Source organism: Mus caroli, chromosome 6, assembly GCF_900094665.2.
Source record: "Mus caroli chromosome 6, CAROLI_EIJ_v1.1, whole genome shotgun sequence".
Taxonomy (NCBI): Eukaryota; Metazoa; Chordata; class Mammalia; order Rodentia; family Muridae; genus Mus; species Mus caroli.
Window position 1 is genome coordinate 33,078,159 of NC_034575.1, and position 13,280 is coordinate 33,091,438.

The 13,280-nt window shown below is 39.4% G+C and overlaps 1 protein-coding gene across 4 annotated transcripts in view; it reads left to right on the forward strand.

Annotated features, from left to right (window-relative positions):
• The window catches only part of Ubn2 (ubinuclein 2), a 76,020-nt gene that overhangs the window by 26,562 nt on the left and 36,178 nt on the right, over positions 1-13,280 (forward strand). For 2 of the 4 annotated variants that reach the window (XM_029478831.1, XM_029478832.1), the window contains exons 5-7: positions 1,235-1,338; positions 1,821-2,316; positions 8,639-8,709. In XM_029478831.1, the coding sequence (XP_029334691.1) occupies positions 1,235-1,338; positions 1,821-2,316; positions 8,639-8,709 (671 nt within the window). The remainder of the gene's footprint in view (positions 1-1,234; positions 1,339-1,820; positions 2,317-8,638; positions 8,710-13,280) is intronic. The other 2 variants (XM_021165456.2, XM_021165455.2) reach the window with 1 other exon arrangement.

Genomic DNA, 13,280 nt, shown 5'->3' on the forward strand with positions numbered 1-13,280 from the left:
TATTACTATCATTGTATGTGTATGTATGGTGAGTGTGTGGTAAGTATATGTATGTATATGCAATACTCTTGAGAGTGGGATCTTTCCTTCCACTGTGAGCTCTGGTAATTGAAGTCGGGCCATCAGGCTTGCATGCCAAGCACTTCTGCCTGCTGAGCCGTCTTTCTTGCCCCAGGATATATTTGTAGTACTGACTGGACTGGAACTTGCTATGTACATCAGGCTGGCCTCGAATTCACAGAAATTTACCTGCTTCTGCCTCCTGAGTGTTAATATTAAAGACATGTGCCACCATACCTAGCCTTAGGATAGACTTTGAATATTATTTGTGCCACAACTATGAACATAAGGAAAAGTAAAAAATACAAACTATTGTTTAGTGAAATTGTACTTAATTATTTGTTTAAAATTATTGATGTGTGGGTAGGAGGAATAGCTTAATGGTAGAATCATTGCCTCCAAAGGCCTTGGATTTGATCTCTACATTATTTAAAAGAAACAAAAGTCATCCAAACAAACAACCATTAATCTCAGAATATGGGAGGTTAAAGGGAGGTGGATCTTAATGAGTTTAAAGTCAGCCTGGTTTCATAGCCAGCCATGGGTTCAGGGTGAGACCCTGCCTCCAAAAATAAAACAACAAAATGGGCAAATAAGAAAGTAGGATTTTCTGTATAAGAACTATTAATAGCTGTTGAGCTTCCTTCAGACCTAATTTGTAACAACTTCTGTTGTTGTACCGTAGCTGAGAATTGAAGCTCATCCTTAGTTGTTCTCTGCTATGGAGTCACAGACTTTATTGTTACCAGAATCACTAACATCCTTACTGAAAACATCAGCTCTGAGGTCCCAGTGAGCTGAGGCCCAGCCACAGATAGAAGACTGTCGGGCTTGCCCACAGCCAGCATAGCCTGGTGGTGAGTGAGAAACTGAGTAAGATGGAGGACAGTTGAAGAAGGTACCCACAGGTACCCCCTGGCTTCATATGTGTCTGTACTCACACACCTATAGACACAACACAGCAGAAACAACAACATCCTAGGCAGGAGTGTTCACAGACCCCAAGGATCTGTACATTCAGCTCGTAATTCTGACACTTAAAGAACCACTTAAAACCCCTACCTTAGATGCTGTGATGCAGTGTCTGATACAGTGTCTGATACAGTGTCTGATGCAGTGTCTGACGCAGTGTCTGCTGATGCAGTGTATGATACAGTCTCTTATTATTTTGTAGGTTCCCAAAATAAAAGAAGATGATATAGAGGTAAAGAAGCGGAAGCGGAAAGAGGAAGGGGAAAAAGAAAAGAAGCCAAGGAAAAAAGTACCCAAGCAACTGGGGTATGCTGAATAAGCCTACTAAGAAATTATTACCACAGTATTCCAGTATCATCTTAGAAATATATATTTACCACTAATATATTTAGTTATGTTTAATTTGACCTTCTGCATGTCATCTTAGAGACTCATGGTGTTTCAGATTACACTTACAGATTTTTCATTTGACTGTCTTATTCAATACAGCTTTTTAATCTAAAAGAACCAGTTTAATCCACATGTGTTGTCACAAATCTGTAATTCTAGGACTTGGGAGGGTGAAGCAGGAGTTCAGGGCATCCTGAGGATGACATATAAGGAGTGTGAGTGTGAATTCCTGTCGTTATCCAGATGTTGAAGCTGCTAATGTGAAAGTAGAATAAGAAACTAAGAAGACAGCTTTGCTCTGCCATCTCCCACATGATTCTTTTAATTATTTCACGTATTTACATAGGGGATTCACTTTTAAAATGACAAAGCCTAGCTAATCTTTTTTTCCTTCACAGAGTTGTGGCTCTCAATTCACACAAGTCTGAAAAAAAGAAAAAGCGGTATAAAGATTCCCTTTCTCTGGCTGCCATGATACGAAAATTTCAAAAAGAGAAGGATGCATTGAAGAAGGAATCTACCCCTAAAGTCCCAGTGACCCCATCATCTTCCTCTCTGCCTAAGCCCCCTTGTGTCACAACAGCCCTGGGGGATGACATCCCGGACTTAGGTCTGAACAGTGCTGATCCAGACCTCCCTATTTTTGTTAGCACAAATGAACATGAATTGTTTCGGGAAGCTGAAAATGCCCTAGAGATGCTAGATGATTTTGACTTTGACAGATTACTGGATGCTACTTCTGACGGAAGTCCCCTCTCTGAGTCAGGGGGAGAAAATGGAAATACCACCCATCCCACCTTCCCCTCTCAGGTTGTGCCCAAGGTGGTACCTACACTTCCAGATGGTCTCCCCGTGCTTCTTGAGAAACGCATTGAGGACCTTCGTGTAGTAAGTGTAATGAAGCTTTTGCTTTTTATTTGCTGCACACTTAGTCTGCAGCTTTAAGACAAGAACAACCCACAGTCTCAACTTGCTGTTTTCCATAACCTGTTTTAGATGTTGGCTATATACAAAGATGCATTATGGAAATTGTACCTGAAGTTACTTGGTGGAAGCTATTTTAACATGTAGCTGTTTTATTTTATTATATATTTTTGCAATTCCAAGGGATCAAATCCTGGGTTTCATATAACCTAGTCAAGAGTCCTGCCACCATGTTGGACAGGAGTGGAGAGAACAGGCATTCTTGTCTTGTTCCTGATTTTTGTGGAAATGCTTTAAGTTTATCTCTTTTTAACATAGTTGGCTGTGGATTTGTTCTTTTACTGCTATTGTGTTGAGATCTGTCTCCTGTATCCCTAGTTTTCTGAAATTAGAGGCTTTTGCCACCTTGCCTGGTCTGTTATTGCTGTTGCTACATAGTTTTATTTCACTTTGGCCAGCTAAAATTCAAAGAATTATTTCAATTTTCTTTATTGAGATATGTTTTGCATCTCAATATTTTAGAGTAGGGTTCCATGGACTGCTGAGAATGTATATGATCTAGTGGTTGGATGGAATGTTCTATACATACATATTAGATGCATTTGATCTATGATGTCATTTAATTAATTCTCTGTTCATTTTTTATTTATATGATCCATCTATTGGTGAAAAGGATGGTCAAAATGGGGCATTGAAGCCAGCTACTGATAGAGAGTGTGTGTGTGTGTTTTAACTTTACATCTGGAAGTATTTCCTTTGTAGAGGCAAGTGCATCAAAATTTAGTGCATATATATTTAAGATTGTAGTGTCTTGATGGATCATTCCCTTGATCAGCATGTGGTGTCCTTATTTTAGTTGGAGAAGTCTGTCTTCTTGGCATGTCTCTGTCCATCATTGCATTCTAAGGTGGTTTCTGTCTCTGGTGGTGAGGTATGTTTCTTGGAGGTAACAGAGGATAGTGTTTCTTAATTCATTTTGCTAGTCTAAGTCTTTGGATTGGAGGGTAAGGCCATTGATGCTTACAGTTATTCTTGAAAGGTATTCCTGTCATTTTGTTGATTTTTATTGTGTTTGTTTTTCTTAGTCTTCCTTTGTTATGTTTTCCTGTTACTACTACTTGAATGTGCCAAACTCTTTCTTCAGTCCCAAGTGTTCCTTTAAGGTTCCTTCTGTGAGGCTGGCTTGGTGATCATAAATTCCTTTAAACTGCCTCTGATTAGTACAGATAAATCCGTGCTGGCATCAGTAGTTATCCAGACTTGTAAAGCGTCTGCCTGCCCGCGCCCTCCTGGCTCTGTAGTATCTATTGGAAAATCAGCTGCTGCTCTCATGCGCCTGGCTTTCTGTCTGACTGTTTTTTGTCCTGCAGCTCTCAATACTCTTTGTTTTGGACATTTAGTGTTTTGGCTGCTACGTGTTGTCTTTTGGTCCTATCTGTTTGATATTCTGTATGCCTTTTGCACTTTGGTAGGCATTTTTTCTTAGTTTTGTGAATTTTTTTCTCTATGATTTTGTTAATAATATTTTCTGTAAAGTGGGGGCATGGTGGCATACATCCTTAATCCTAGTGCTCAAGAGACAGAGACAGGTGGATCTTTGTGAATTTGAAGTCAGCCTGACCTGCATAGCAACAGGACAGCAAAAGCTACATAAGACCCTGTCTTAAAAGACCAAAAAAATAAAACAACAGCAAAAAACAAATGAAAAATAGCAAGAAAACAGAAAATATTGTACCTTTAATCTGTGTTTCTTCTTCTTCCATGACTGTGATTTCTAGGTTTGGTTTGTTTGTCTTCCTTTTTAAGGATTTTGTTTTATTGATTTTTTTTTTTTTTTTTTTTTTTGTGGTTTTTCGAGACAGGGTTTCTCTGTGTAGCTCTGGCTGTCCTGGAACTCACTTTGTAGACCAGGCTGGCCTCGAACTCAGAAATCCGCCTGCCTCTGCCTCCCGAGTGCTGGGATTAAAGGCGTGCGCCACCACGCCCGGCTGATTTTTTTTTTTTTTAAGATTTATTTATTTTATTTATGTGAATACACTATCGCTGTTTTCAGGCACACCAGAAGAGGGCATCAAATCCCATTACAGATGGTTGTGAGCCACCATGTGGTTGCTGGGAATTGAACTCAGGACCTCTGGAAGAGCAGTCAGTGCTCTTAACCACTGAGTCATCTCTCCAGCCCCTTGTTTTGTTTTTTAAATTATGTGTGTATATGTGGGGGTGGAGTGGGTTGTACACATGAGTGTAATGCCTTTGAGGCCAGAGGAGATTTTTCATTCTCCTGGAACTGTAGATAAGGTGACGCTGGCTTCAAACTTGAAATCTGCCTCCAAAGTGCAGGAAAGAATGCACTTCCTGCCCAGCTGTATGTTACTTTTCTATTTGTGTGACAAAGTACCTTGACCAAGGCAACTTACAAAAGAAAATATTTAACTTGGGCCTTGGAACTTGGGTTCCAGAAAGTTATAGCCTCTGCACATCATGGCAGAAAGCAGCAGGCAGACAGGCATGATGCTGGTGCAGTAGCTGCAGCCATAGTAGCTATCCAAGCAGAAGGCACAGAGATCTGTGAGTGGCAGAGGCTCCCGTTCACACTGTTCTATTGTGGACGCCTTTCCCTTTACTTTTGCCATTCTGTGCCTTTGGCCATTTTGATTTGTTATATTTTAGTTTTCCTTAAAGATAAGATATAAGTTGAAGTTTGTAGACCTAATCTGAGTGAGTTGGGGAGATTTTGTTTATGAATTTTTTTGTTTGATTGATTGTTTTTAATTGTCCTGGCATTTGAATCCAGGGCTTTGTGCCTGCTAGGCAAGCACTGTACCACTGACTACTGCCATAATGCTTTTTTTTTTTTCCAATTTTTTTTAATTTGTTTTCTTTTACATATATATATATATATTTATTACATATTTTCCTCAATTATATTTTCAATGCTATCCCAAAAGTCCCCCGTACCCTTCCCCCCACTTCCCTACCCTCCCATTCCCATTTTTTGGCCCTGGTGTTCCCCTCCATAATGCTTTAATTTGAGCTCCCTCCCTCTCTTTCTTTCTTCCTTTCTTTTTTTCTTAATTTTCTTGACAATCTTGTATTTGAAGTACAAGCATTATTTACGTAAGTGGAAAGTGGCTAAATAATTCACAGGAACTCACATCTTGCAAGTAACAGAAGTGACATTTAAGCCTCAGGAGTCACCTCGTCTTCATGCTTTCTCCATTTCCTTTTGCCCTAACCCTAATTGCTTGAGTTTCTTCTAGGATTTAAAAAACAGTGGCGATGTGACTGGGCTTTCAAAGATGGAGTTATTAGTAACATTAAGTACTGTTTGAAAGCCGGGCAGTGGTGGCGCACACCTTTAATCCCAGTGCTTGGGAGGCATGTGGATTTCTGAGTTCAAGGCCAGCCTGGTCTACAGAGTGAGTTCCAGGACAGCCAGAGCTGCACAGAGAAACCCTGTCTCAAAAAAACCAAAAAATACAAACAAAAAATACTGTTTGATTAGCCAAAGCAAAACAAAATAAAAACTGATGCTCTGTTATGAGTATGCTGTTGCCATTCTCTCAAGGGATAGTAGCCCCGACTGCCTGACTTTCCATACCTCGTAGTCTGCAGGCTGGGAAACTAAGGTGCAGCATGACTATGATTTTAAGTTGCCAAGGTAGCACTGCATAGCATACACACTGTCATATAAGCCACCCTTCTTCATACACTCACAAGGTTTTTGTGGGCATGTCCTGGTCTTAAAAGGCTCAGTGATGTCTCATATCAAAAGACAAGCTATCAGTAGTAGCCATGGCAGGGTCACTACAGCTTTTTTTCCTAAGGCTTTAGTAGGAAATTGCCAGTTAGAAGATTCACTTACTGATATCCATGAATTCTTCATGTCTTACTTTGAAATATGAGGATGGTGCTTTTTCTTCAAGCGATGAAAATTTATCTTTGGCTTGAACATTTGCATCTGCCTGATAAACACTTTCTTGCTGTTCATATTTTACTTTGCAATGAATAAATATCCTTTCAGGCTGAACCTTTTGACTTGAGTTCGTTCGTTCGTTCGTTCATTTGTTCTTTCTTTCTTTCTCTCTCTTTCTCTCTTTCTTTCAAGTTTCATTTTCATTCTGGCTTTCTTTGTACATTTCCGTCCCCTCCACATGCCTAATCTACATTCTGTCCTGGAAATTTGCCTTTTCTACCTAAAGCATGTGAAATTGTCAGATATGTTGGTAGCATGGCACATGTGCCCTGGTGTATCAGCTCTATCCAGTCAGTGTGCTCTGGAGGCTTTGACTTGAGCTGCGCCTCTGACTTCCCCAGTCTGTTGTGCTGTGAGGGATTGATTATGCCAGAGTTTCCACATTAGAAACTCTTTTGCTTCTCACCTGGTTAAGAGGAACTACAGTGATGGCAATATTATCCTCAAACTCCTGTAAATAGTTTGTGCTGGTTCCTTGATAATTGTCTTGGGTTTTTTCTTTCTTTTAAGATTTATTTATTTATTTATGTATATGAGTACATTGTTCGTGTCTTGTCTTCAGACACACCAGAAGAGTGCATTGGATCACATTACAGATGGTTTGAGCCACCTTGTGGTTGCTGGAAGCTGAACTCAGGACCTCTGGAAGAGCAGTCAGTAGTACTTTTAACCTCTAAGCCATCTCTCCAGCCCAATAATTTTTTTATTCTTAATAAAGTAGAAGACAGACTACTGCAATAGTTCAGACACTGCACAACTTTCTAACAGTCTTTGGGGGGCATCTTATGTAATGGTTCTAAGTTTTTGACTACTTATTTATAAGATTGTGGAGATAGAATACCAACATCTGGCTGTTTATGTAGATGCTATATGACAATAAGTAAAAGTATAGACTAAAAACTATAAAAAATACAAAACGAACTTAAACAGTTCATAGACCTATATCATCAAGGACTTTTTATTCTATCAGAAACGAATAATGTTGTTTTTTAAAAATTGTGGCTTGAAGACTGGGAGATTAGCTCAGTTGGTGTTTGGGAACTTGCCTAATATGTACACGGTCCTGGTTTCACTCAGTACAGAAAAAACAATGTGGGTTGACATATTGGTAGATAAAATCCAGCAGTTTGAATAATGAAGTAACATCAAAGACAGGAGCAGAAAGTACTATTGCCTGGCAGTTATTTTTAGATACATACATATTTGTGACATTGAGTACTGAGTCTGAGTTTTTGGCTAAATCTACCTTTTAATCACATTAAGGCTTTTAAGATTATAAAGTTTAACGTGGACATAATGGAAAATGCCTGTCAGCCCAGTACTCTGGAGTCTGTTTCAGGGGATCACCAAGCTCAAAACTAGCCTGTGCTATATAGGGTCCTATGTCTTTGTGTGTGTGTGCTTGTGTGTGTGCGTGTGTGTCTGTGTGTGTGTGTGTGTGTGTGTGTGTATAAGAGAGACAGAGAGATAGAGAGTTATAATTCTTCTTTATGGGTTTTTACTTAAAGGAAATATCTGTTCTTTATTTTTATTTTAGACAGTTTGGCAAGCACCATCTATCACAGGATTGACACTCAGTTTTCAGTTTTCACTTTTTGTGACCTTTGATGACGATTAAGTCTTAAAATAGGCAGTGCTAATGTCTTTTCACATTGCTTCTTTTTAAGGATAGTATTTCCCTGTAGTTGTCATTCAAATGGCCCTTGGGAAGTTGCTTTATTTCAAGTGGTACTATCAATTACATGCGTATCTTTAACTCACTGTATGCTTTGCTTTTAGCATCTTAGAGATTCTCTCTGTTTTTTAAAATGTTGTCTGAAAGAGAGCCTAGCCCTATTGCCATTTTGATTTTAGCACAACAGAACTGATTTTAAATGTCCAAATAAGAGAATAAGTCTTTGCTTTTTAAAAAAAGATTTGTTATGTATACAGTGTTCTATCTGCATGTATGCCTGCAGGCCGGAAGAGGGCACCATACCTCATTATAGATGGTTATATGAGCCACTGTGTTTTTACTGGGAATTGAACTCAGGACCTCTGGAAAAACTCTTAACCTCTGAACCATCTCTCCAGCCGAAGTTTCTGCCTTTTAGGCCATTGAGTCTGTGCTGGCTGTTACAGCCACTGCAGCAAAAATACATGATAGCCTGTTTGATTTGGATCTCAAATGGCTTTGCCTGACTCTGGGTCAGAATTTGTGTTATTTTACTGATAATGATTGTTTACTAATTACTGTTATATTGTTGTTGTTGTTATTGTTATACAATTCATGTCAGTATTATTGTGAATTAGATTGTTTTTCTTATGTTTCTCTAGGCTGCCAAACTTTTTGATGAAGAAGGAAGGAAAAAATTCTTTACACAGGACATGAATAATATTCTTCTGGAGTAAGTGATTTTTAAATCTTTTTCTTTTTAAACCTGAACTAGGAATAAATCTCAATGATAGGATACTTGCCCAGCATTCATGAGGTCCTAAGTGGAAAGAAAGAAAAGAGAACAGATGACAGATTTTGCAGCTGCTGAGGATGTAGTTAGTAAAGTGCTTGCTTAGCATGCTTGAAACCCGGATTCGCATCAGCTGGGTGTGCTGGTACATCTGTAATTCCAGCACTTCAGAAGTGAAGGATGGACAGTTGAAGGCCATCCTCAACTACATTGTGAGTTCAAGGTCAGCCTGGACCACTCTATCTCAAATAATAAACTAATTAATAAAAGCTTTGTAGAGAGTAGTGGTGTATGCCTCTAATCTCAGCACCAAGACACTGAGGCAAAAGAACTACAAATTAGAGGCTAGCTTGGGATCTTAGTTGAGAGTTGAAGAGATAGATCAGTGGGTAAAATACTTGGTATGCAAGCTTGTTCTTAATTTGAATCCTAGAACCCAGATGAAAGGAGAAAACCCACTCCCAGTGTTACCCCTTTAGCTCCACACACTTGACATGCATTCACCCACATCTGCATACATGTACTCACACTGTAATAAGTAGGTGGTTGAAGGGCTGAGGATATAGTTCAACTGGTACAGTTCTTGCCTTTAATTTATAAAGGTCTGGATCAGATTTCCCAGTACTGCATAAAACTGAATGTGGTGCTTTATACCTATTGTTTTCATTACCTTCATACTTAAAAAATAGGCTCCTCACACATAAATATGTTTCTAGCGGAGTAGCAGTAGAGTTCTTGGTCAGCCTCCATTTTTCAGGTTGAATGCAGGTGTGTGGAAGAGGTGTGTGATTCATCATATACTTGTGCTGATTAGGTTACTTTTAACTCCGGAGTCCCTAGACAGTGCAGCTGTGACTCATCAGGTTGTCCAAGTTCCAAAATGAGCTCTCCTAGCCATTGTTTCCATCCTTATATCCTAGAGCAACTCTTTTTCTCATGGCTAATACTGGCCTTTTTACTCTTTCCCATTCCATTTCAAGTTCTATGATAGAGGACACGTATTCCCCCAGGGAGTGCCAAGAGCCCATCCTTGTGCTCTGGCAGCACAGGTAGACATACCATTAGCAGTCCATTAAGAGGCTTTTCTTTTTATTCTTTCCCCATCTGTCACAAAACAAATCTCTTAATTGGGAAGTTTATGTACTTTTGTTACTCTTTTAAGGATATATGTATTTTTATTTCATGTGTAGGTATTGTGTTTTATTAAAAAAATAAAGAGCCAAGGATCTATTTGGTAGAGGGCAGGTATGGTGAGGTGGGAGAGGTACCTTGGGAGGCCCATTCTGAGGCATCCCTTACCCCTGAGTTAGCAGCCATTCAAAGGAGATATAGTATGGAATAGTTTATGTGGGGCATAGGAAGGAGAGTAGAGAAGGTAGTAGGGACAGAAAAAGACACACATGGAGGTGGGGGTGGGGGTCTAGGGGGAGGAACAGTAGTAGCTGCCAGTTATAATCTTTTCCATTTTTAGAGACACCTTATTAATATTTTCTCTCTGCTAAAATATGGTAATTATTACAAGCTTTGCACGTTTGCTTTTAAAAGAGTAATCAAGCAAGAAGAAAAAGTATTAATTCCAGTGAATGAGATTTAATGACTACCAACCCAAATTTTTTGGTCAAATTAAGCAAGCTTTATTTTCTGTCAGACAGGGCTGTCTCCCTAAAATGGGGTTTGAGAAAGTAGCATTGAAAGTAGAGCTTATGTAGCCCAGAAAACTTGAAGACTAAGGAGTTTCATAAAGGTTTTGATCACCTAGGAACTTGGCAGTACATCTCAAAATTATTTGGTAGAAAATTTATCAGGACAGAGGTCAGGGTATAAGGTGTGGAACATGTCAAATTCCAGAAAATGGGTCAAGACATGGTCAAGAGTTTTATGGAAAATGGAAAGGAACTTATTTTGACCTTGTAACAAGATGGCTTCTAATCCTAGATAAAGTCAGGCTAGTCCATCATTGCCCCCTTGTCTTAGGTATACCTTTCAAATCCTTTTTAGGGAACAGTCATTTTTATCTGGCAGGGAGCAAGTATTGACAGTTTTTAACTGTCAAGGGGTCAAATTTGTATCATGGCTAGGGTCTCTAATTAGAAAGTAAAGAAAGAGGACTGGTGAGATAGCTCAGTAGTTAAGAGCACTGACTGCTCTTCTGGAGGTCATGAATTCAAATCCCAGCAACCACATGGTGGCTCACAATCAACCATAATGAGAAACAAATAAAAAAAAAAAAATCTTTGGGCCAGAGCAAACGGGGGCTGGAGCAAGCAGCCCAGAGCAAGAGGGAGAAGGGAAGAGGGGGGGGAAAAGAAAGGAAAGAAAGAAAGAAAGCTTAGAAAGTATAAACTTTTCTTAAAGCCATCTTCTTTGTTCTGTATAGAGCAGGTTGAGTACTATATCACTGTAGAACTATTTCAGTTAATGAATGTACTACCTGTTAATAAATCTTGGTCTGTTAGGTTTTAATAGGTACATTATTTGACAATGAGGGAACTTGGTATGCCAATAGGCATTATATGTAGCCACTTCGTCCCCTTTGGCAGGGAGTCTCCTTTGGACCTAATATTCCAACCTCTGTTGAAAATAAGGGGTGGTGTCTTCTCTTCTGTAACTGCTTCTTGGCTGAAATTGTCAGGACCCCAGAAGGCTGGTATGTTAGTCAAAGGCCAGGAAGGAGATTCAGGCACTGGGGCCGCATCAGAAGCATCTGGCTCATTGATCCTGCTGGAGAGACAGAACACTCATGTCTGCTGAACTGGTTCAAATCAGCTTGCAGCAAGTCCACAGCTCTCCAGTTTTGTAGAAGTAGTTGTATCTGGCATCATATAGATCGTCTTTGAAACAATTTGTAGTGAGCAGATGACTCCTGGATGGTGTTTGTCAACCAAGTAGAAATCTGCCAGGACAGATAGAGACGGGAAACTGTAAAGTTAAGGAACTTGAAAGAAAAGTTTACATTTGGACCTTCTACCTACAGGGATAGGTAATAGGCAGGGAAATTTAGGGTGCTGATTGTTGTCATGACTTGTGACAGGTCGATTCAAATTGCAAATCAAGAAGCTTATTTAAATAGTTTTTGGTTTTTTGAGCCAGGGTTTCTCTGTGTGGCCCTGGCTGTCCTAGAACTCGCTCTGTAGTCCACGTTGGCCTCAAACTCAAGAGATAGACTTGACTCTGCCTTCTGAGTGCTAGGATTAAAGATATAAGTTACCACTGCCCAGCCAAAGCTTATTTAAAATTTTAAGTTTACAAAAAAAAAGTGAGAGTTTTAGATACGTTAGCTTTGAACATTTGTAGCTACATTGTTTGTAATCTGTATTGAAATCCACATTGTAGAAAATGCAGCAGCTAACAGGTCTGTCTGTAAAATAGCTGGAGTAGACTCATGGTTTTGAAACAAATTGCAAACCAAAACTATAGCTTTGGGTTAAAAAGCATGAACATTCTGTTCTCTGCTCAAAAGGCTGGCTATACAGACTCTACAGAGATGTCTTTCTTAGCATGATGAGAAGCACCTTTAGGTCTATACTTAAAAGGTAATGGTAGTTAGTGCCTCACCAGCTTGTCAGAACTCCATTGATCAATGTTAAAACTCTAGTATATCAATAGTATAGCGAGGGAAAGCAATCTAAAACTTTTATTTTTAAGTCACCTTTTAGACTCTTGTAAGTTATTCAAGCTTTTTATATCCTTAGATATTTATAACTTTCATTTATATATTTTAAATTATTTTAAACCTTTATGCTTTATATGAACCTTAATTTTTTTATTCAGGTATTTATACATGTAGTTGATTGAGAGAAGTCGTTGCAAAATAAGGTTTGTTTTTTTTTTAAGTAAAGGAATAGTAAAAAGTTACATCTGAAACCTGTTTTATACTTGAATATGAAGCCTGTTAGCCTGTGAGTTTGCCTTTTTCATCGTGAGAACTAATAGCTCCAGAAAAGCAAGGCCTATTTGTTTTGGTGGTGGTGGTGGGTCTTTTTGTTTTGTTTTTTTTTCAAGACAGGGTTTCTCTGTGTAGCTTTGGCTGTCCTGGAATTCACTTTGTAGACCAGGCTGGCGTCAAACTTAGAGATCTACCTGCCGCTACCTCCCAAGTGCTGGGATTACAGGGGTGCATCACTATACCTGGTTCAAGGCCTGGTTTTCATATATGAAATATGTTTTCCAGGCAAGCTGTTGCTAAATAAGTAAAGCTACAGTTAGCCAGCAACATCATCAGAGATATGAGAGAGATAAAGTATAGCAGGAAATATCAGTTAAAGTGACGGAGGCTTAACACTGCTTAGATGGTTATCACAGGCTCCAGTGGTAGTTTGCTGGGGGAAGAGGTCTGTCTTCAGCTGTCACATAGAACAGCATTGCATGTTCAGCTGCTGCAGGGACAGGGTAGGCCTTTCGCTGCCAGACCCACAGGTCAGAGAGATTTCCTGGGGATGAGGAACTTGGTGAAATTGGCCTCCCTTGGCTTAGGCAGAATAAAGATAGTCAACCCAACAGTGCCCACAGTT